The 25,461-nt window shown below is 34.5% G+C and overlaps 2 protein-coding genes across 7 annotated transcripts in view; one reads left to right on the forward strand and one right to left on the reverse strand.

The window, feature by feature from the left end:
* The window catches only part of LOC125683122 (gigasin-2-like), a 56,841-nt gene extending 36,865 nt beyond the window's left edge, over window positions 1-19,976 (forward strand). For 2 of the 6 annotated variants that reach the window (XM_056140370.1, XM_056140371.1), the window contains 9 exons: window positions 8,066-8,112; window positions 10,693-10,818; window positions 10,971-11,087; window positions 12,963-13,171; window positions 13,344-13,447; window positions 13,747-13,886; window positions 16,619-16,709; window positions 17,505-17,682; window positions 18,663-19,976. In XM_056140370.1, the coding sequence (XP_055996345.1) occupies window positions 8,067-8,112; window positions 10,693-10,818; window positions 10,971-11,087; window positions 12,963-13,171; window positions 13,344-13,447; window positions 13,747-13,886; window positions 16,619-16,709; window positions 17,505-17,682; window positions 18,663-18,680 (1,029 nt within the window). In that variant the 5' untranslated portion in view covers window position 8,066 and the 3' untranslated portion in view covers window positions 18,681-19,976. Of the gene's footprint in view, window positions 1-12; window positions 136-8,065; window positions 8,113-10,692; window positions 10,819-10,970; window positions 11,088-12,962; window positions 13,172-13,343; window positions 13,448-13,746; window positions 13,887-16,618; window positions 16,710-17,504; window positions 17,683-17,970; window positions 18,625-18,662 lie in introns of those variants that run through there. The other 4 variants (XM_056140369.1, XM_048923943.2, XM_048923945.2 and 1 more) reach the window with 3 other exon arrangements.
* Window positions 19,746-24,379, reverse strand: LOC125683118 (galactose-3-O-sulfotransferase 2-like). The gene is made up of 2 exons (XM_048923933.2): window positions 24,299-24,379; window positions 19,746-21,395 (listed from the first exon to the last, which is right to left on the reverse strand). Exons 1-2 carry the CDS (start codon window positions 24,343-24,345, stop codon window positions 20,168-20,170), a joined length of 1,275 nt encoding a protein of 424 aa, XP_048779890.2. The 5' UTR covers window positions 24,346-24,379; the 3' UTR covers window positions 19,746-20,167.
* Between the last annotated feature and the right edge of the window lie 1,082 nt (window positions 24,380-25,461).

Genomic DNA, 25,461 nt, shown 5'->3' on the forward strand with positions numbered 1-25,461 from the left:
GTGAGGAAATTGTATTAATTATTTTAAAACGTTACATATGTGAAAGTGGCCGTGCGCATAATTTAGATTACAAATCTTGCAATTCATTAAGGGAGAAAGATTTAGGAATCTCGCTGTTGGCCAAAGAAAGAAAACGTAAGTTTTGAAATATCTTTTACAATATTAAGAAATTTTATTGATCAATACGTGACAATTTTCTGTCGAAATGAAGCATACAATGATACTGCAATCTGTATGTGGTACATGTAACTGAAAGTTTTACATCCAGACGGGTCGGGTTAATTTATAACACTACGTTGTTCAAAGTATTAGTTTGCTAGGAATTTGTTTTATGTCCTGTACGATAATTTTTCACGTAGAGACTTCATCAAATATTGACCTATGCACACAGCGCTTTACTGCTGTAGCAGTGATGGTTCTATATCGTGCTAACGCCTTGCAAGTGGTACTGAACGTATTACACAATGTAATCACGTAAAATTCAAACGTACAATTACCATTTCATCCTTAATGGCTGATTATTTGTACCTGGGAAGAGACCACCGACCCTCTGAAAGTAAACTGGGAATCTTTCTCACTTACCGGCGCGAGTGGGATTCGAACCCGCGCCCACAGAGGTGAGAGGACTTGTGATTTTGAGCGCGATGCTCTAACCACTCGGCCACGGAGGCCCTGAGAAGTACTTTAGGATTTATTTTTATTCCAAGAACAATACATCTGTATTAGTTATCAACATGTGTAAATAAATTTCATGTCAGTAAATAAGAATATTATAGAGGACATTAGAGGTCCAAATACATTCAGACTAACAAGTTTACGATATCTCAGAGTATGTAGATCCTCACCATGGCAGTGTGACGCGAAATAATTATGACGTCATCCATTTGAATATTTATCTGTGACCTATTTACAAAAATCTCGTACATTCCTGCACGTGCCTTCAAGGTAAATATAGCATTTGATTTTTCCAACATCGGGCCTCAATAGTTTGGAATTTAAAAAAAAAAAATGATGCGATTTATCATCAATGAAAACTCGCGTTACTAATCTCTTTCGACTGGGTCTTACAGAAGACGTAAACAAGCTCTGACAGCTACATTGTAAGTAAAAACATGGCAAAACTGACATGCTTTGAATTCTGTTTTGTCCAAGTTTTATGCTGAGAATGGAACAATCAGTGGTGAATGATACAAAGCATAACAGTTTATTTTCTATTAGACATGCACTTCATAGACATGTGTCTGTGAATTCACAAAACCCAATCAATATTATTCACAACTTTTTCCAATATTTAATTTTATCTTGGTTTAATGTTCGATTAATTGGTTGGTAACCTCTTACCCCCTCCCCCTTCCCCCAATTTTTCATGGCAGCAGATGGAACTGATGAATAAAACCCATTTACTAAATGATGAACAACTAAAACTCCAATGTAAATGAAGTGGGATTTTGGGGCGTGGTTTGATGTTTCTTTGTGGCGTGGTTTGATGTTTCTTTGGGGCATGGTTTGATGTTTTCCTTTTATTTGTCAAAATTTTCAGATAGTTGTTCAGTCAACTTCTTCTCCGGCTGCCCTCCTTTAAATACATGTAGCAATGTTATGTGCCTGAGATATGTAATAAACAAAAAACCGCGCCTCAAATCAGTTATGACTACATTGTAAACATTTCACTCTACCTGTATACAAAGACGGCCGACCAGGTACCAATTCGTAAGCTCTAGTAGTCAAATTCGATGATTTAAATTATTCTGTCATTTAATAAAACAATTTTTGATATTTTTCAATGAATACGATGCTTTATCTACCCTTGAAGTACAGTATTCACTGAGCTCCCTGTGCTATGTGAATATTGTATGGCTTAGGTAGCTATTTAAAGCATTATATTGTCCAAACAAATGTCAATAATTGTTTAATGTCTGCATTTTAACGTGGTAAACACTTTGCAGCAGCATGAGTTCCATGCGTTACCCGTTTAAACACATGCGTATCGCCTAAAACCTCATACAAGATAAAATCTTATTACATGTCTACTTGCATCAATACATGTATTTGCTAAAGATTTATTCTTTACAAGAACATATACTTTGTAAACAAAGACTTTGTTACAAGCCGTCAACTTGCATAATTAATTGACGTTCTAATCGTACATTGTACGAAAGTATACCAATACACACTCAAGTGAACATTTACGGTATCAGCCAAATAGTATAACTATATAATACTTCATAAAATTAGATAAAATACAATTCGAAAAACAATCACTGATTTGAAAATTTCCTTTTGAGTTTTTTGTTGGGGGGTTGGTTCAAAATCAGAATGAATAAGTCCATATGCCTGTGATCTACTGTTACCAGATGTTTCAGTCTATAGTCAATTAATTGTTAACTTGTTTATTATTTTTGTAAACATGTATGCCATAAGACGTATGTCTTCAGCAATAAAGAATAATAATAAATTAATGGATGTCACTTCATTTAATCTAATTCTCTAAACGTTGAGGGTGGATGGGTGTTACGCTGATATTTGCATAGTTGAATATTAGACTAGCATAGCATGTGCTATTGCACACTATTTCGTGTATCTTTAGAAAATATAAGTTGTCCCTCCCCATTTGATTGGAAAGTTGGGTCATTTTCCGTGTTCATATGAAATCACACGAACGCAAAATACTCAGTTTTACCGCCGCACAAATGACAAGATTTTGTTATATATTTCACATTAACTCTGTTGCAAACTTTTATGTATAAATAATTGTTTTTCACTGTCGTGTCGACTTTTGTGATAATTAGTAAAGTGGCTAATATTTATACTTGGAGAATGATGAGAAGTTTAACGACTATATTTACTTTTTTCTTGGGTAAGGTATATATTTGGTATATGTAGGAGGCATGCAGCATCTTATGGACTTAGTATTTCTCATTAAAATGGTAAATTACTACAAATTACAAAACTCAACTACACAAAAAAATCAAATAAACAAAAACAAAAAAAACCAACCAAAAACAAAAACCCAACAAAACAACTAACAAACAAAAACAACTTTATCTTAAACACTTATCATAGTGATTTAAGTGTACTCAAACAAAAACAAAAAATAGCAACCAAAAAAAAACCAAACAAACAAATAAACAAACGAAAAATATTTTATTAAAAATTTAGATAAACGAGGCTTTACTAGCCCAACACTATAAGTGTAATGACGCCAGTGCATCATATCAATTAGTGCAACAAAATAATTAAGAACGCTTCACTGCAAGAAAATACATTCCATCAAATAATATTTAGCAAAGCTTTTATAACAGTAACACCAGAAACATTTTCCCAACAAAATGGAAAATATAGCCAAAATATGTAATTTGAATATAATAAGGAATTGGAGAACGGAGAAAAACACATTAATTTTATTGTGTATTAAATTTCACCAGACACGCCAATACCGCACGAATGTTAAAGGTTGGATATTTATCAAGTCAAATGATAGAAAGTTTATCGCCACTAAAAGCGATAGCTTAAACATGTCAGGAAAAAAACCCAAGTCAACTCCTAAACTGACTGTCCTGTCATAATCAGGGTTAGTGAGGGTTTAAAGTTCAGCTTTATTATTATTTTTCAAAACAGTTTGTTTTTTGAAATTATAAAGATATATGCATTACTTTTCTCTCTCGAGTCGCTAAATACATTCATAAATATTTTACACATTTGATACTCTCAAATTCTTTTTCAGATAAAAAAATTCATATGTACTTGTTTAACTAAATCGATTAAGCTTCCATCTATAGTCTTTGAATAATGTTTTAGCGGTTATAGTCTTTGAATAATTCGTTTGTGGTGCGAGAAAAATATGATTACATTATTTATGTATATAAATTATTTATGAGTAGGCAAAAATACAACTGAATGACAGTTTTGTGCTGGTAAGACACGATCGCACATAGTACTACAATTGGTGCAGTATTTCCTACTCCGCAAAGAACCCTGTTCACTGAGGATACAAGGCTAACGTCATGAAAAATCAAAGCATTGTTAAATAGGTCTTTGTTTCCCTTTCATTATATAAATGAAGTGGCAAGATATTCATATACCGGGTCCTTACAACATAGATACTTAGATCCGTGCTTTTATATTCAGCACTACATATAAATTATCGATGAACAATGGGTATTCAACAGAGAAAAACCAAGTTGTCATTGATGATACGTTTGGATAATACATAGCTCATTTAAATTAGTCTAAATTTGTAACATTCAGCTGAAAATATACCTCTTAAAACCCATTTACAAGATTAATGGTTAATAGTTTGAGAGTGCATGTCATCTTCTGCGCACGCAGATTCATGTGAAGAAATATAGCTACATCGACTGGGCTTCCTTCCGTAATTTTCACATAAAAATGACGTAAGACATATGTATATCGTAGTAGTTATTTATTGATTGAAATACTGTATAGCAGGAAATTAACTCGCGGAGTTAATTTTCGCTATATTCGCTGAAACAAAATTTCCGGGATTTTAACATTCAGTGAATTAATCTTTCATATTGATAATAAATACATTGAAGGATATTAAGATTTATTTTTCAGCGAATTAAACCGACCGCGATTTGTTGCTAAATGAAAAAATCGCGATTTTTTCCGACCGCGATATGAACCTGCTATATAGTAAGTAAGACTTGATCAACAAATATCGAAAAAAAGTGGATAAAAATTCTAGAAATTTGCATGTAAACTATCTCATACGCATGTGCATGACAAAAACACAATGTAAAAGCCCATATTAATGGGTGTTTGACAAAAAGCTACAAAGTACTTGCAAAAACATAAATATACAGGCTTTCATCATAACCCCCCCCCCCCTCCCCCCTTATAGTCACACCAGTTCTGCTATGAAAAAATGGCAAACGTGTGAAATTATAACAGTACTATACGTAATGTAGTTTTTGTTTATATCTTCTAACATTAGTAAAAAAAAATCTTACTATAATGTGGCTTCATCCAAGCATGCTCGATTTTTTAAATTTTTTATTATATGCTCGAATTTTTATGTTGGGTTTTAATAAAAGATACACTCAGTGTCTTATTAACAAAACACGTGGTATTTTCCTAGCAATTCTTGGATCTCTGCATATCTATTATCTAACGACCCTGTAATGTTTACACATGATCTAGCATAATGAATTGCGTCCTTACTCCTATATCTACAGTTGATGAACTCCATGTCATTGTTTTCTTTCCTACCACGTGCACCTACATTATACCTCCTTACATGGCCAACCGCAGATGTTAGTATTAGTCAAGAATGAACTAAAAATTTCATCTGGGATGAAATAAGATTCTTTACGATGCACAATTTATTAACGGTATATATCGCCATTACAGATACATTAACCATGTTACATTTAGTTTCGAAACGAACTAAAATTATTAGTACACATGTACCTTTAAGGTTAAATCAGTACCCGGTTTTGAAAGTGTTTTTTTTGTAATATGCCTCCTATTTTATCAAACACCGCATGCAAGAGAGGTGATCTCTGGCATGGAGCGCCATGTTACGTCACATCCGACGGACCAGGAACATAATTACGTTTAAATACAATGTAAATCTATATATAACAAAGGTAAATGCATACATGTAAAAAAAAAAAAAAAAAAAAAAAAAAAGAAGTTAAAATCTTATTGCAAAAGTCTGTCTCGAGCAAAAATAATAAGTTCTTACATTGACTTGAAATTTTGTAAAAGTTTGGTTCGAATTGGTAGCGGGTTACTAGCTACAATGCATCAGAATATTTAATCGTTCAGGTCGAGGTTATCGGTTAAGCAAATGTGAATGTGTCAAATAAGAACCACCATCCTTCTTTTTCTAAGAAAACACAAATATCATTTCCGGATAAACTCCATCACAACAATTGATTACCTGATCACTGCATGCTTTATGTCAAATGTTTGGAAATTTTGCTTAAATGGGCATGGACACGATTTAAGTTGAACATTTTCAATTTTTATTTTCACATTTTTAATCTTTAGAATGCTTTATTTCTAATGGTCAGCAAAAATTGTGAATGTCAGTTGTCGAGGTGCATGGGAGAAACAGCGCTCACAATTCTTTGTTATGTAAACAAGGCTCGTGCCTTGTTTTTGTTTACATAGGTTAAATATACTAGTAAACGTTTCGTTTAAAGCACATTTAGTTAATCCTGAACACAATCAAACAGTTTCTAGTGTTTGGCACAACTAATATTGTTTTAAGCATGCTATTTTCTATTAAGCGATATATATGTAAACAAAAACATGACACGAGCCTTGTTTACATAACAAGGAATTGTGAGCTATATGTAGTACTGTATCTCACTTGTAACTCAACAACTGATACTCAAATTTTGGTTGACTATTCGAAATGCTTTAGTTAAACATTGTAAACAATGAACACGAAAACATAGATTTTTTTTTAATTTTCGGCTCAAATCGTGTCCATACCCCATTAATGATGAATCCAGTCTGTTGATGGTATTTTCCATGTCAATCACATGATCAAACTACAGCCGTGTGTCATAATTTAACAGCAAATTCCATAATGGCGTCGCTCAAGTGTGGTGCAAACAATAAAACATCAAAAAAAGTAAAAATAGCTTGCCTGTGTTCAATTTTGTCATTTCACCTTTGACCCTCAATTTCATCGTACGTCGTATCATATATATATATATATATATATATATATATATACATATACACACACACACTCCATGTATACTGTATTTCAAGAGGAGATTTTACCATGCCCTTGGATAGTTCAGTTGCAATCTCAGTTTACGTTTTAGCCACATATTTTCAATATTTAAATCAGGTGACTGTTCAAGCCAACTGCTACAATAGATTTGGTTTCTGACTTCATCTTGGGCTCGTTGGATCGGGGCATTATCGTCTTCAATTTAAAAAAATGGTTGGGAAAATGGGTAGCTGTAACGGGCAATAAGTTGTCCTCAAGGCTACCAATATACTTCTGCCTATTCACGGTGCCATTTATAGTTGCACTCGTGCCCACATCGTAATATGCGTTGCATCCCCAACTCATGAAAATTCTTCGTTGGGACAGGGGACAGATCCCGCCTCGTCTTATCACCGCCATATATAGAGGCTATTGTTTTGACCAAAAACAACTTTACTTTCATCAGAAAAAAATCAATATTTTTCACCGACCATTCACACATGAATGGAGCTTCGAGCGTTCGCCCCGCAGGCAGAAGGCCCGGGGTTCGAATCCCGGCCGCGACACACCTAAGTCGTTAAAACAGGTAGTGACAGTTCCATCGCCAAACGCTCGGCATCAGGTGTGAATGTCACGGGTCCTCGGAGATGACCTTAAAAACGGATGACCCGTGTCACAGTAGGTGTGGCACGCTAAAGAACCCTCACTGCTCAATGGCCGTAAGCGCCGAGCATAGGCCTAAATTTGAAGCTCTTCACCGGTCTTGGTGACGTCTCCATATGAGTGAAAAATTCTCGAGTGAGACGTTAAGCAAGATACAATACAATCCCTCGGCACCATGCTAACTGTTTTTACCTCCTTCGCACGGACTTTCTTGCATATGCGTCTATGGTAACCTTCCCGGAAGAGACATCTTTGGAGAGTTCTGTTGGACACTCTCTGAGTTCTTGTCACATTAAACTGGGTGGTACTCTCTTTCAGTGGAGTTTTCCTGTTGGTCCGAACAAGCGAACAACTTTTCATCAATAACAATGTACGATGATGTCCATTTTCAGGCAAATTCTCCCCAACTCGTCTAAAACGAGAGATAACTCTCGCTACAGTTCCTCTGGGAATGTTCAATGCGTCAGCAGTCTGTTGTAATTTCTATCCCTTTTCTCGCATATATACGATGGCATTATGTATGTCATTTAACAAATGGCTTACGGTTTTCCGCCATGTTACAAAGGCAGACAACAAAACATCTAGTCTCATTTTGAAAACGAAAGTATATACAAGGAGCGAATATCGATGAGCTTGTTTATACAGATGTATATACATTTATGTTGTTGACGTCATATATAACCCCCTTTTCAATTTGTTTTTCAGAATGCCCTTGTTTCACATACTGATTCTCTGTTGCCTGGGTACAGCAGGTACGTATTGACCTTTGTGGACTATAAGGTGCTGACAAAAGTTAATAGGCAGATGAAGCATTATGCAATCACACTTTCATCTAAAGCAAACTTATTCATATATGTAAAATAAAAAAACAACAACAAAATTTCATAAAATGTTATTCATTTATCCTTATCAATATGCGCAATTTGTTTATTTCCTTCGAAATCAAAACATTGTGGACAGCAACTCTGTAAATACGAATACGCTTTGGATTGCGTTTTTAAATTTGGATTTAATAATTTGAAATGGTGTATATATTATTAAAAGTTTCGTCCTCACGGATTTGGTGATAAAAAAAAAGTTAACCAATGCCATAAGTTGGTGAAAGGTGAAGATAACGAACAGTGATCAATCTCATAAGTCCTATAAGCAATACAAAAATTGATAGTTGGGCAAACACGGATCCATGGATATACCAGAGGTATAAAAGACCTGTTCAGTATTGGGAAAAAATTGAATTTCTCTGAGTGAAGTGACAAAAATTGATTAGGAATATAGTTATTATTTTACAAAATATTTTCTGTAAATATTCTGTTTTCATTGCGGGTATTGTAATACTAGCCACAAGGACTATGAAATTTAGAATAATTTTCCTGTTCTGCCTATCCAAGTTAAATTCTAATATTCAGCAGCAGTATAAAACAAGACGTGTTCTTTTGAAAATCACAAATGCCCATGAAAGTGCCCATACCAATGAAATTTTTTACATTATATAGCTTCTCGAGCGCCAACTTCCCACATTTATGTTTCTTGGTTGTATATTGTTGAATATCCCGCTCGAAATTTTTACCATTGCCGGATAAGGGCTGCAAAATTTAGGCCTATGCTCTGCGCTTACGGTCTTTGAGTAGGTAGTGATCTGATAGTGCCACACCTGCTATGACATGGGACCTCAGTTTTTGTGGTTTCATCCAAAGGACCGCTCGATTTAGTCGCCTCTTACGACAAGCAAGGAGTATTGAGGACCTAGTTTAACCCGGATCCCCATGCACGGGATCTCAAATTTATGCAGCAATATTCCATTATCACCTGCATATGGTGGTGTTTATACCTCTCAACTGATTCGATACGCAAGAGCTTGTTCTGCGTATGGTCACATTAAATCGAGGCAGGCTACTGCCAAATAAGTTGATGTTACAGGGTTTTCAAAAATAGCCTTTAAAAGCAGCATTTCGCAAATTGGTCGTTATAACGATCTAATTTACCAATACAACCTATCATTGGTTCAAATGCTGTCTGAGATGTTTCATACCGATTGTTAGGCTGTCCTTGACACACCGATTTTCACTACGGATTACTCTATTTACTCGATCAAGGTTAAGGAATCGCGGCGGGTGTAACCAGTCGACAGGGGATGCTTACTCCACTTAGGCACCTGGTTTTACCTCTGGTGTGTCCAGGGGTCCGCGTTTGCCATACTCTTAATTTTGTATTATTCACAGGAATCATGAGATTGACAACTGTTCTTATCTTCACCTTTTCAAAATATATATCATATAACACTTTATGACTTTTTCAACCCGCCCAACAGTCAGACCTCGGGGTTACGAATATTACAATTTTGGTACATCCCTTTCTGCTTTCCCAAAACATGCAAGTAGACTAAGTTTTTTATTCTGTTTTATATCTATGAACAAGTCAGTATTATGTACATGTAACATTGATCAGTGTAATATATGCTGATTTCCCCTTAATAGATCGTGAACTCATTTTTTCGTCATTTGTTAAACATTTAATAAATGACATTTCCATTCTCATTTAGATTGTCTTGTTATAAATTATTTCAAGCTGCTTTGCATAACAAGCTTTCATGAACTGTTTCATATAAGAAAAACAGGATAAGGCATAAAAGTAGTTTTATATAGTATCAGCAAAATTAAAGAAGTTCAAACAGGGACACTCGATGAATCACTACATGTATGACCATTTTGATTCCGCTCTAGTACAAATACTCCTACCACTGGGATTATGGAATTTATAATTTTGGTAAAGGGCTACCCGCTCCTCTGGTTTCAATTTCGTATCAAAAGCATTGATGATGTTATCCGGCATCGAATTGTTTTACACATACACACTAGATGCCAAGTTTGGCACCGCCCTGGAGTCATAAACTCCATCCCAGGGATCATGAAATTTATAATTTTGATAGAGGCCTTTCTGCTCTATATAATTATGCATTATGGTTTTCTTATAGCTGTACTGTTGTAGAAAAGAAGGTTTTTGAAAATTGGACAATTTTTGACAGGTTTAGCCCCGCCCCGAAGGTCCCGGGGTGCAGGACCTGAAATCCATAATTTATATCCCCTTGTCTCAAAGATGCTTCATTCCAGATTTTAAAAGAATTTTATGTTCAAAATGTTCATTTTTGACGAACGACGACGGACGCAGATAAATAAAGCAATAGGTCATCTGAATGACTCAGGTGACCTAACAACCTGGCGGTGACAACTTGATGGCCCCATTTTCTGAACATTTAAGTGTCTTCATAGTATGGAAATATGATTTCTACATATAATACAGACGTACAAGTTCTATATTGTCACATCTTTTTACAGCTTTCGCTAAATACGACTGTACAAACAATGGTGGATACGGCTGTAGACAGGGCGGCACGTGTCACTTCTACGGCTTCTGTATCTGTCCAAAAGGTTTCCAGGGTCACGATTGTGGTTTAAAAACAGGTAATGTTTAAGAAGCACCAGCAAAACATGTCTGAAAACCAGTAAATAAATCAATATTGTATAATACGTAGAAGAAATAGAAAATAGCTGCGGTTTTTTTTTTAAATAAGTCAACATTTTTCCTGACGCAATCACATTGGTTTATTTTTCAGAATTCATTTCAACCGTTAATAGTACCGTTGAGTGCAAAAATGGTGGAACTTGCTACCAACAAGACAAGTGTTATTGTCCCCATGGATTCATTGGCAAACTCTGCGAAATTCCAGACAGTAAGGATATATAGAATCTATAATTTACTAGACAGAATCCCATGATAAAACAGGAGCCATTTCACTAACAGATCATAAATCACTTTTAATTTCAGAGAAATGTTACTCTCGGTAGTCATTCAAGAGTAGTTTAAAGACAATCTGTAAGACCATGTAACACAAGAACAATCTTATGTTGTGTGTCACAAGGCAAACTTATCTCTCTCTCTCTCTCTCTTAAAGACCCCTATGCACTATCACTAGAAATACTTTTTGAACAGCTAGAGTAACATACCTTAATTTTGTGTATAACACATTCCTAATATACATAATTGATTTACGTGAAATGCGGTAATTTTCTGTTAAAGAGAACACTTCTATTCCATGAAAATAAAACAATGAAATATCATATATTTATTTGTCATAACATTCAAGAGTAGATCACTTTAAGTATAAACAAGTAAATAAAATATATTCCACTATTTTGGTAGGAATATTTCCTCATCGTAACGCCAACTATTTTCCGATATCACATGACTGAAAATCCCTCATTTCGTTGTAGAACATTTAAAGTGCACTGTTTTAAGGTTCCTTTAAAAACTTGTACAAGATATTGCACTGTATATATAGGAAATCAATGCTCATAAGTGAAATACTGAATAATTTAAAGCTGCACGTGAACACTTTTTTTTTTTTGCTTGTGCATTTAATGAAGATTTTGGAGGGAAAATGTCATTAATTAAGATCCAATCCACGTTGTCTCCTTTTGATCACACATTAAGGTATTCAGTATAACGTTCATATGTTCATATTGCATATCTAATAAATGGATAGTGGGATTTTTCGTGGATTTATTTTAAAAACTTTATTTAACAAAAATTCTCCACCATAGGAATTTACAAAAGTTTGATTATTGTTTGATTTATTTTACCTAGAATTTTACATTGATGTCTATGGGAAGAACATGTTTTATTAAAAAAAAAATTAGAAGAAATTATATTTCATACAAATCTCTTGATGAAAAGTCGCACAAACTTTCTCTTTATGAAATAAAATAAATCATTTACTACTTATACCGGTATGCAAAGAAAATTAGATTTTTCTTATTTTTACCAAAGGTGGATAACTCTTCCAAAATGTCTCAAGTGCAAAAAGGTCGACCTCTAATCATTTACCAGTCGTGTGAATTTGATACATTTCACTTTTATCGGTATTTAACAGTAAACAGATTTTGATTTAAATCATTCAAAATTGTTCAATCTTCTCTCATTAAAAACATTAAATAATCTAAGATTGTTGTACATGCCAATTTTACAAGTTGACAATTAATTTAAGGAAGCGGGGATTTTCTTCTTCTGTAAATTCCTACCTATTTGGTTTGTAAGACCTACTCAGTCTTCGACGATCGTTTGTAGAAGATACAGTTTCTTTACATTCCAAAATCATAGTTCTGACTCGAAAGACTCACTGAGCTAACTTTCTACCTACATGTACTGTCGCGGTCATGGGTAAATATATCTGTGAAACACTAAATTATATTCTTTTTCATTTAAATGTAATTGTAAGAACGGTGTTGAAGATGGTTGTTTTTACTTGATTGTCCTTTATAAAAACAGAAGAAAAAAGTATTTAAAAATATCATATGATTATCCTGTATCTTGTTTACTGAATCCTCTCAATATTGTATCAACAACAAAAAATTATATGTCAAAGACTCTTTATACCTTAGAAATAAAGGCTTGTTACAAGTACAATACCATGTAACACAATAGAAATGTATTTTATACTACATGGCTAACAACACTTGTATGTGCTTTAGTGCCAATAAAGAATTGAATTGAATAACATTAAACAAAGCAATACAATCAGTACAAATCACAATTTACTTTTCAACAGCCGTGGCTAGGTGCGCCCCTGACAAGATGATCGTTGAGGCATACCGGCCCCTTGGATTTATGGGAGAAGTTTACCTCTATAAAAACAGGAAATCATGTGCTCTACAGAAAGTACCCTCCGATATCCCGGATTTGATGAAACTGGAGCGAGTAGTTCTACACAGCGACAAGACGGAGTGCTCTCTCACCCGTCTTTCAGATACACCGAAGGTAATCATATTGCGAGCAGTTTGAAACCGAACATGCGTTTAACTTTGTATTTCATGCAAATTGTCAAAACAATCTAAAAATAGGATTAAAGTATATATAACACTTGATTGTCTTCATGAGTTTGATTCATAGCAAATTGTAATAAGCTTGTCTATTTTCGATTTGTTTTCAGTTAGGTGACGTAACGATGAAAACCACAGTTGTAAATACACACAACTACAACCAATTTGGACCACGTGACAACATCATGGATGTTTCCTGTGTACATACAAATAGGTACGTTTAAAACGTCCTAACAACGTACCACGGTAGGTAATTGTAAACAAACAAGTTTAGGTATTGTATATAGTACTGAAGAATCTGTTAATTCCTGGAGGTCAATTTCCATATCCAGAATTTAGTTTCTTTTGGATGCAATTTCGTGGATATGGTTTCTGTGCATGGAAACATGATATGAAATGCGTATTTCGTTGTGGTTGAAATTCAAGGGATATAGATAACCACAAAAACTGACCCCATCCCTCCAAAAATCTAATGATTCCACAGTATAATATATTGTTGTTTTCTTATTCTAGCTTTGAGGGAAAGACACGTGAAATAACTGAAACAGCTTTTCCATTCCGCATGGTTGCCCTGGATATGAATGGTGACCCAGTTCAAGCACTGGCTGCCAATGAAAGCATTATTTTGCAATTCGAACCTGTTGGTATGGCAGGTAAGTTCTCCTAGTTTGTTCAAAATGGGTGAAAGTTACAGAAACTGTAGCTTAAATTCAAGTGTTCTACAACTGAGCTTATGATTACAGGAACAACATAAACTGCATTGCAGCACACTGCGAGGTTAGACCTCATTTTGTCAGTATAAAAGCATGCAAACAAAGCATCATTATTAATGAAAAAGATGCAATGTTATAAAGATATGCTTCCACACGCTCAAATACCCTTCGAAATTCTCGACCACCATCCAGGAAAATCCATTTATATAACTAATTTGATGAAAATATTCAAAAATCCTATGGAAACCAATGCATTCGCGGCAAAAAAGTGTGACGTTCGAAAAACAAGTGTGTAACCTCTCTCTTTTAATCATATATATATATATATATATATATATATATATATAATGTATTTGAGGGTAATATTGAGAATATTCACCCCGAGAATACCATTGTACGCCAAGACTGACAATGATTTCTCGAGAGGTAAAAATTTTCAATGTTACCCTCAACTACATGTAATATTTGTTTTATTATACTGGATGTTATATAAATGATAAAGCAGAAAAACTTACGTCTGTTGACATTTTATCAATCACTATCATGCGATGTTTTGTTTATCAATACCGGTATTCGCGCTTATTACAAACGCTCAACCGTCGTCGTCCAACAATCTACGACGAACCGTACGCGCATTATTTGACGCATGTGATCATTTTAATCATATTACCCGTTGTCAAGTAATGACCCGTTGCTAGATAATATCACCCTGGAGCGCGTGTTTTCTATTCTCAGAGGGAAATATGGTTTTATTTTCTTAATTTAAAATGCTTCTCGACCAATAAGATTCGAGTATTTTACATGAAAATATAATATTAAAAAATATCACAAAGCCGGCTTTGTGATTATATACACATGTATATACAAAGGACTAAAATGACCAACAACTCGAACAACCAGATTGTCAAATTTTCGGGACGACTTGTCCCTTCTTCAGCACAAACTAAGAGGTTTACATAATATGGCTACTACATGTACATGTAGTATCAGAGAATAACAAAACAAGACAAAAATATGCCTAACACTAAAACTAAACTAAATCTACAAACGTATTTACACCACAGACTAGTTCAAGTTCATTTATTTTCACTCACACCATCCATCGGTGGTACATGAGGTACAATAAATAATAAAGGATAACGGTAAGTCGTTTTAATTAATCGTGAATACACAAAAAAAACTACTACTAATAAAAATGAAAATACAAGAGATATACATACTATAGCTACACACAAAGAAAAAGAAAAAGTAAGAGATATAAGTTATGGAGGACAGACTGCATCATCAATTTTAGCTATGAAGAGAGAGAGAGAGATTTTTCAACGATTTAAAACTAGAGTTTGACATTATCTCACTAAACTTAAGTATATTTGGTTGATTACAAAATCTGGGATATAAAAACTTTTTCCCGATACTAGCTAATGATTTGCATTCTAAAATAAAGTAGAACTCGTCTGCTATTTTACCTGAGTTACATAATGTACAAAGTCTTTCATTAAGTGGAATATTTGACCATCTACTAGTCTCAACAGGAAGTTTGTGGTTTGTAGTTCTGAATTTTACCAGTATTTTCCTAATTTATTTGGTAAAATACTCAGATATTTTTCACATCCAAAATTAAGACTTAAATGTTTTATAAATCATGCCTACATGTTTTGGGTTTTAGGCTTACCAATCAATGTTAAGTGTGAGGCGAATTAGGACATGTCCAATTCGTCCAAAGAGCTGATCCACAATGCATGAAGTAGTAAAAATAGACTTAATTAATCTCAGGTGGAACGCGTTAGCCAATCACGTTCATAGATCTGGTACCCGGTGAGATTCTTTATTTACTGTACAGTAAGAATTAATAAATAATTTATAAATAATAAAATAAAAATACAAATATTAACAAATGAATACTGAAATAAGTATTTATATACAGGGAAAATATACATAAAATATTTAATAATAAATAAATAAAAAACATTTTAAAAGAAAACGAACTAAATGAATAAACAATGTGAACCGACTAAAACAACCAAAGAATAAGCAGCCCAGGAAGTCAGATCAACATCAGACATCCCCGCACTGGTCATGTCTTGGGTAGGTGTGCAAAATAAAGATAAAATACATAGAATCACGGAAACTTATAAATGGGTTTAACACATACATGTAACCAATTGGCTGTCAGATTGTCATTGTCAAAAAAAGAGATTCTGTAAACAGAGATTTAAGCTAGCAAAAAGTTGAAAAATGTGACTGTAGTGCTAGTGTTAGGGACATCATCAGACGATTAGGTCTCTATGAAGCTCATAATCTAGTAAAGTTCATCCCGTATTCATCCTGGTGAAGTCTATATGTACATGTATATGTATGAACTGAAGATAAGTAGATATATCACCTGAAGGGATAGATTTAATTAGTTTTGCAGGCAGAATTTCCTATCATTTTGTAACTGCGACCTGTGGTTGGACTGCTAAAACTCTCAGAGTATGAGCTTAATATGTATAATTGACTTCTGAGGTCTGAGCGTGTTTTGAACCCTCCTTTCGGCACTGACTTCAGGCGTCTCAAGGAACTATCTTCACACGCCCCAGAAACCTGACGGACATGGTACTGGATAACACTTCACCAAATTTAAAGGGTGATGATTAATACTAGTACATGAACCAGTATTTTCAATTTTCTAGATGTTCGTGGCGTTATGGTGGAGTACTTAGAAGTGTATAGTATTAATGCATTGTCGAACGAAGTTGTCAGCAAAACCATCATCGAAAATGGGTCAGTATTGTCTCTTAATTTGGGATCTACTTACATCTACCATAAATCTATATTGATTATAATGGGAGTTTCTTCTATGATTTATTAGATGTTAATTCATCAAAACTGTAATCAATGTTGACTACTTCTATAACTATTTAGGCTAAGGATGACCATGAAATAAAGAAATTACAATCAATTTACCCACCAAGTGCTCAATGTTTGAACCGATATACCTGAATTCAATGAACCCAAAACACTATAATCATCACTGTCTGAATACTGTACTATACTTTGTAATTATGGATGCAATTTGTTTTCATTTGTAATTTATTTCCTGTAGCTAGGGTAATTGTTAACTTCAGGATTATAATTATGAAAACATACCCCATTAATTCAAGATATTATAGGTTTCTAAATCTATCAGAGCTACATGTACGTGTACCAATTTATTTGAATAGTTTGCCGGCTGATGCCCTTTCTATGACACTCAAAATAACGATCCCGACTTCTTTTTATTTAAACATATTCTATATGTATAGCGTAATATCATAAGACAACAGGAGCCGATAAAAGCCTTCTCCTGAGGTACAATGTCACTACACAAATATGTGTATATCATAAATACAATTAAATTCAATTATCAAAGTATAACAGACAGTATACAGAGATATGTTTAAAAAATAGATATAATTCTGACTTCTATAATTCTAAGTAACAGAAAAGTTATATTATAATGGCTAAACAATGTTTACTGAAATACGAAGAATCGTATTAGTCTACAAAATACGATTATGCTTCCCCTGTTTTGTTTAGATGTGTACTCAAAGCAGCACAGCAACACTTAGAGATACCGATCAGGAACTACTCCGAGATGAGTCGTGACGGTAAGGGGTGGGTAGCCCGAGTGTCCATGAGAGCCTTTATTCTACTTCCGGGAGAGCCTTTGTTATTCAAATCAAGATTGCGTTTCTGTCCAGGAAAATGCCACGGAGTAAGTATGACTTTGATAAATACATTAAAAAAAAATAAGGGAAAAAATTAGATAAATAAATCTCGCGCTTTCCCTTGACCAAGGGTTTCCTAGCATGCATAAAAATGTTTCGACATTAATAGCCTAGATATAAGGATAGATTTTAAATAAACACATATACATTTAATATGAAATGGCGCTCCATGTTCAAGCACTGTCAGTCGGAGAACGGGCATTTTGTAGATATTTTGGGAGAGAGGAGAGTTTCTGGAACAGTTTGGGTAGTATGATATTCTCTTCTTTTTCCAGGTGTTTGTGTGCTCAGACAAGCACTCGGCCCTGATCAAATGGAGAGTGAATGGGCCATTTTAACAACGGAACTTTTTATTGACTCAATGAGGAGACTGCCTTTAACCTCATACATTAACCCCTCTTAAATCAAATTTTCTCTTTAACCTTAACTTCAACATACAGTGCTTATCATTATCAAATTTGGTGTAAGCTTTACAGTGATAATATATTCTTTATCCAAGAATTTTTTATAACTTATATACCAACTAACTGAAGTTGCGAATCTCACAGCTTAAACTTAACAGACTGAACAGGATATTTGGAGATAGCGGCGCCAGGCTTTTGATGTATATAAGTACCTGTATATATTTCGGAAAATTTTGTCAACTCTACTTACAATGTTACTTATACTAAAATGTTGCTTGGCACGTAGCATGGAGCGCCATTTCACATATATTATCTGAAATCCAGACACCTGCATAATAATGTTTGCATAATATTACGCTATATTACATTTGCATATTTAGAAATGAAATCATCTTGATTGATGACCTTTTTACACGACTCGTATATTTTTTTTTATCAGGCATAATAAAACAGTTGATATGTTACAATGACAAAAACATGTTATATTTTGGATGTTGACTGAATAAATGGATTGATCAAAAGGTTTCTCAATATTGGACGTGCTTTTTATTTATGTTTTCTAGGTGACATGCGCCATGTAATTAGCAGCAATATTTGATGAGGACAGAAAGAAAAAAAAGATCTTCTTTAAGCAGGCATTGCAGTACTTATCCCTTGTTATACATGTACATAAAAACTTCCATGTTTTAATATGACAAGCCATATTCTCGCGTGACTTCTTCCCGAGAGTATACCAGCAGCTGTGAACGTGAACATTTCGATCTTTTTTTCTATTTTTTTTTTCTATCTACAGAACAGATGCAGATAAATAATCTAACGTAATGTGTCATATTGTAATTTTGGAATTTACTGGATGGGTGTTAATACAAAACTCACTATGAATTTTTTGTATTCACACTCACCCAGTAAATTAAAAAATTACAAAATGACAAAAGCACCAGGAAAAATGGCCTATAATGGAGGTGTGACTGATTCAGTCATCACATGTGATCTACAATAATATAATTAAACACTGTCTATTATCATATTCAGATACGAGTGTACCATCTTTAGAAGAAAGTTGTCTAATAAAATTTAACACTATTGCAAATAGTCATGCAGGTGCGACTTGTCGTAAGGGACACATACAGATCGGTCACTCAATACGAGCATTGTGAATCTCTTCAAGCTATAATGAAATACGACGATTTTACTGCATCATCTGGTGTTATACTTTATAAATAAAGTTGACCAAAATGGTTAATTCATAAAATTTATTATGGCAGTTTTTCGACTTGAAAATTCAAGTTAGTTGTTTTGCTACACTCTTATTTAGTTCATAGATTCTGTCCTGCTAATAATGCCCACATTTAGTTATCGTAGATACAACGATAATGCCCCGTTTATGTTGTGTGTACATTATCACCATGCATCAATATCAAACCACGCTGGTACTACATACGATTACATGAACGACGAGAAAGTCACCGGCCCTCGAATTCTGTTTCATTCTTCTTTTAGTGAAATTTAAGATATCGTCCACGAATATTTCAGCATTGTCTATTATTACCACCAGACGACAGATGAAATACTTCATATTCCGTCAGAATGAATTACAAAATAATATTAGCAGCTTCTGTCGGATATAAGAATTACCAACAAGCAAAAGTATTTGATATACATTTTTTTCAGCGAAAATTCTCCACAACATACATTGTATGGTAATATTCGAGTATTTGCATAGCTTCAGAACTGTAGCTCTCTGAAAAAATATTGTGACGTCACATTATACAGTATTTGCATTGATTATTTTGTTCATTGGATTGCAAGATACAACAATCAATTATATCATGGATGAATAACCACCGATCATATAAATATCAATTGAAGACAAGAAAGATTTGTTTGATTTTTTTCCAAACTGTTTCGGCTGCAAAAGTAAATTACGGGCATCATTGGAAAATCATTTCTAAATAGAGGTCCATTAAATCTTAATTCAATAATATTTCGTTCAGAAGAATAGGATTGGGCAACATCTTCATCCGTCTGCATAAGCATCGTCGTTGGAATAAACTGCTGATCATTTTCTTTATTGCCATCCTTTTCTATTAATTCTTTTGCGATTTCCAAAAGGTCGAAGGTGTGGAAACTGTCGCCATTTTAATCTATTTGAAAACTCAACTTCATCCAATGCAAGAAGCTCACAGTAATCACTATTAACGATGATGTTCGAGTGGAATTCATTTTCCTTTGCTTCAAACACCTTTGTCCGTTTCGCTGAATTTTTCTCTACGTCAACACAGAAGTCCTCCACTGCATGCCTCATTTGTCGGAAATACGACACTTCGGCATGGAAGTCTTCGCCTTGTTGTCTAACTTGCCTCCAGAATATTCTGACAAAGAAATTGTATAAACAATAATCCAGAAAGGAGTGTTGTTTATGTAAATATCTGTCCCGAAAACTCTTCATCGGTACATACTTTGAAGTATTTTTTCTTATGTAAAGAATGTCTCTTATATTCCAATTCAAGATTCTTCGAAGAAGAACCAAAGATTCATCGAAGTACTCTTTGATCATAACAAGTTTAAATTCTGATCGTAGTTTTCGAAGATATGGAAGAATTGTGTTTCTATCGGTCGTATAGAATAACTCCCGAGGTAATCCAAAGTCAACTGACATTCTGCTTTTCGTAAACGATTCTTGTAAAACCTTTGGTTCGTACTGATTCGGATTTTCTAACAAGTGTTTTATTGAGTACGTTGTTGGCAGACGGGCTAGATAGGGTACGCTCCATCTGTACTTGTAGTAGTACAAGGACGATACAAACTGATCAAACGGATCCCTTACTATTCCAATGTACACCGTGTCTTCTGGCAAATATTTTTGAAATGTTTCCCTATTATAGATTACGTGATTGCATATCATATCAAATGTTTCTTCTTTGTTTATATGAAGTATATTTGTATCGGTGATGCTTTCATTTTGACTGATGAGATTTGGACTTGAATTCGGAAGAATAAGATTTAACCGTCTCTCCCATCCAAACCTTTGAATAATGCTTGTCACCGTTGAACTTCCGGTTTTGTGGACTTTAAGAAACGCGACATGTCGAACTTCTTCTTTCATAAATTGACGTCGAGATGCCAGAAATGAATCAGAAATCAGACTGAAATTGTTGTATTGAGATTCCTCCCCGTCACCAACAGATATAATATTCCAGTCTCTGATCACGCTCTGGGATCTTTCACATGCATTCGTATGTAGCTGTTGATACATTAAAATGGTTACCATGACAAATATCGATACTCCCCAGAATCTGTCAAGAAGACAATGTACAAGTATTATCTCTTTGAAAAAGGTTATTCCACATTGCGAAAATAAACATTAAAAATATTTCTGTGGTTTGAGAAACAGTTTTCTTTGGGAAAATAAATATTAAAAATATTGGTTGTTTGAGAAACAGTTTTCTTTAAAGAGAACATTTTAATCCAAGGTCACCCAGGTGTCCAAAATATTTGTTGTTTGAGAAACAGTTTAATTTCTTTAAAGAGAACATCTTAATTTAAAGTCACCCAGGTGTCCAATCGCTATCTATTTTCGTCCGTCGTTAGTCGTGCGTCGATCGTAAAGTATTGAATATTTTCAGCTTCTTCTCTGGAGTTTCTGAACCAATTTCGGTGTAAAACATCTAAGGGGAGGGCATAAATTGTGAATTCCATGGTCTCTGCCTCCCTGGGACCTGAGGGGTGGGACCAGAACCATAAAAAACATTGTAAATTTCAAAAATCGTCGATGTCTTTACTCCTGGGCATTAAGCAGTTCAACTATTGGCATAACTTTAATAAACCTTTTTTCTTACAAAACTGAAATTCATGACCCGCAGAGTTCATGCCACAAGATGGGGTTAAATTGGTCATGTTTTGAAAATGCATATCTTGAAAAATCTTGTTTTGTTCTGGACATCAAGCAGTCGAACCGGTGGCACGATTATAATAGCGTTGAGATCTATACCAAAACTGTGAAAGTCGTGACCTCTGTGTTCAGGGTTTATGGCCCAGGTAGGACTGAGAGTTGGTCATATGTTAAAAATACAAAATCATTTTCTTTACTTCTGGACATCAACGAGACAAAATGTTTGCAACTTTATAATAGGCATTCAGCCCTCTACCAAATTAGTGTAATTCATGACCCAAGGGTTCAGGTATAAGTTGAAGCTATGTGTAAATTGGCCATATACATTATGTTTTGAAAATGGAATTCAAAATTTATACTGCTGGATATCATGAAGCAAAATGTTTGTATGATTATAATGAGCAATGTAAAATTTACTATCCCTGGGTTCAGGTCCCACTATTCAGGCAAGTATATCTATCATGTAATTTAAATACAAAGTATAAAAATGGAAAATTTAAAGTGTACATCGATAACACAATGATTTCTCAAGAATGAACAGTGTGCATATTCAGGTGAACGTTAAGGCCCATGGGACTTAAAATTTACATAAACACGGATTAAGGTGGATGGTGTTTTGCCAAATGTAAAGTATAGCAGTAAAAAAAGTTCATCCCGAATGGTGATGTCTCTTGGGGTGGTTTGAAGTGAGCGTTTTAATTTTAACCAAATATATTTAATTATGTTGATGTCTAAGACTTGTGCCGTCTAGGTAATAGGGGGAATATTATTGTTTTGTTTGTATTCACATGTAATTCTGGCCCTGTGTATCAGCACATTGTTGTCTTAGAATCGGTTCGGCATGTTGACAAAATGTCTTGCTGTTACTGACTACTAAATGTTCGTAAAGTATGTCAGTATACTTTTGAGGTTTTATATTGTCACCAATAAGACACAAGATCCCGAAATAGAGGACTGTTACCCGCCGTTTACGAGTGCACATGCACTGGGAGAAATCCGCTATTCTCCGGACAAAGTTTGTGGTTATCGCCAATGGTTATTTGACTTTCGTCTGAATGACCTTCTGCCAATACCGGATCAGTGTTAGTCGTTTCTCTGAACACCCAGTTAATCGCTTTTTGATCAACTTTGCATATTACTATACGCTTCCGTACACCTCTGCCACGATATCCTTTCCCCAAGTGTACTCATGAACTGTTTATGTACACCATTTTCCTTCATTAAATTCAAATATGATGTTCTAGAAGAAAATGCTGAAAATGTTCATAAGTTTTCGACAAAGCACGACGAGGGAGCAATTAGGTCACCTGAGTGACTCGGTTAACCTGTAAGAAACCCTGTACCTCTCCCCCCCCCCCCCCCCCCCCGATAGTACATGTTTATATATAAGGATGAGATAGAGACCTTGTACCTCTTAATCCCCCAGATTAAAATAAAATGATATAAAGCACTAACATGACCAATGGCATGAATACATGTAGTAGATATCAATGAAGGGACGGGAGAACACAGACCCCTGAACACACCAATGGTGGAATTAGGTGCCCAGGAGGAGTAAGCATCTCCTGTTGACCGGTCACACCCGCCGTAGCCCGATAAGATAAGTCGAACGTTAAATTATATTTAAAACTAAAATTAAATTTAAGCGAGTTTACTGTATAAACCATTACTGTATTTTCCCGGATTCTTTCACGTAATCTTGTCTTGTAAAACAGTAATTCAACGTACATGTACAACTCATCTAACTTCATACCATTTTTGTATCGTTCCGGACTCTTTCACGTAATTTCGTCTTCCAAAACAGTAATTCATTCCAATCCCTTATTGGTTTGAATCTAACTTGTTTAGTGTTAATTATAATTTAACGTATGATTATCGGGTTCACAGCGGATGTGACCGGTCAATAGGAAATGCTTACTCCTCCTAAGTTGACACCTGATCCCACCTCTGATGTGTTCAGGGGTCCGTGTTCGCCCGGCCCTTCATATATATAGATAGATGGATACACATGTATAGACGTGTGTGCGTGTTCATGTGTGCGTCTGTGTTTGAATTAGGGAAGTGCATCTTGTTTACGACCGCCATTTCGAAAAACCGCGAATACTTTTGCTATGCATGGCGCTGTACAAGTATACATTCTTTTTACAAAGTATGCAGATTAGCGCTCCACAAACAAACATTATAGAGAAAGAATGAATGTGGTGACCCATTAACTTTGCAAGAAATATACCCATCAAAAGGTTGACTTTTAATTACAATTAGAAAACTATTTGGTTTTCCTATGTATGAAAAAATGGTTTTACGTACGTTTTGTGCCTGCGTCCCTTGAGATAAAGCATGTAGAGGGATGGCATGTCGATCTCGTCCGTCTACCCTGGACGTAATGCTAGAGTACATCATTCTGATAGCGTTTATCAGTTGATAAAGTAAATAATCAATAGTGTCACACTATGATTTACGGTACATATCACACTGACTAGATTAATATCTTTAAAACTAAACATACACTTTTCAAACTTGAACGGAAAGGTTCAGGAACTCTTCTAAAAGGAGGTTTAGGAATTACTATAGATTAAAGAAACTCTATGTTTGATATCTGTCTTAAAGGGACATGGACACGGTTGAGCTGAAAATTTTATTTTTCCATTTTTATTCTTTACAGTGCTTAACTAACGTATTCCTAATGGTCAACCAAAATTTGAATGTCAGTTTTTTAGTTACAAGTGAGATACAGCACTCACAATTTTTTGTTACGTAAATAAGGCTCGTGTCATGTTTACAAATAAATTGTGTGATAGAAAAAAGCATGTTTAAAACAAAATGAGATGTGCTAAACATCAGAAACTATTAAATTATGTTCAGAATTAAGTTGTAAACTGAAAAATCTGCTTAAAAAAACCTTTACTAGTATATCTTATAATCTAGCTTATATTTTCATTTGAAAATTATTAGAGGGAAAGTGTGACCTTATTTCTGTGGCTAAAAGTTGGTAATATCTAATTGTAAGGAAACGTAATCAGAGACGGTGATGGAATTGCTGCTTATCCAAAATGTAGCTTGCACTGATATAATATACATGTACCTTAGTGATTCTGATCGAGGCAGTAGCTGTCAGCTAGGAGTACGTAAAACAGTTTGATTCTGAAACGTGTTTAAAATGTTGGAATGCGTTTAAAATCAACTTAAAATGAAGGAAAAAAATTCTAAACGAGACAAAAGCGACCTCCAAGCGAATTTTATGAACATTAAATTCTTCTGCAATGAATTATGTATTTCAATTCAATATTTTTCGGTCATTCTTTCTTTATAAAAAAGAAATGAAATTATATCGTCAAAATTACTGTACAACAAAAGATTGCAAGATGTATGAATCAATGGTGATTTTATGTACTCTAAACCTGTTTTCGTCATTTCGGTAACAATCTTGAAATATGACTTTGGCAGAACATTTTGATTGAATTTTTCTATGT

This window comes from Ostrea edulis, chromosome 6 (genome assembly GCF_947568905.1).
Source record: "Ostrea edulis chromosome 6, xbOstEdul1.1, whole genome shotgun sequence".
Taxonomy (NCBI): Eukaryota; Metazoa; Mollusca; class Bivalvia; order Ostreida; family Ostreidae; genus Ostrea; species Ostrea edulis.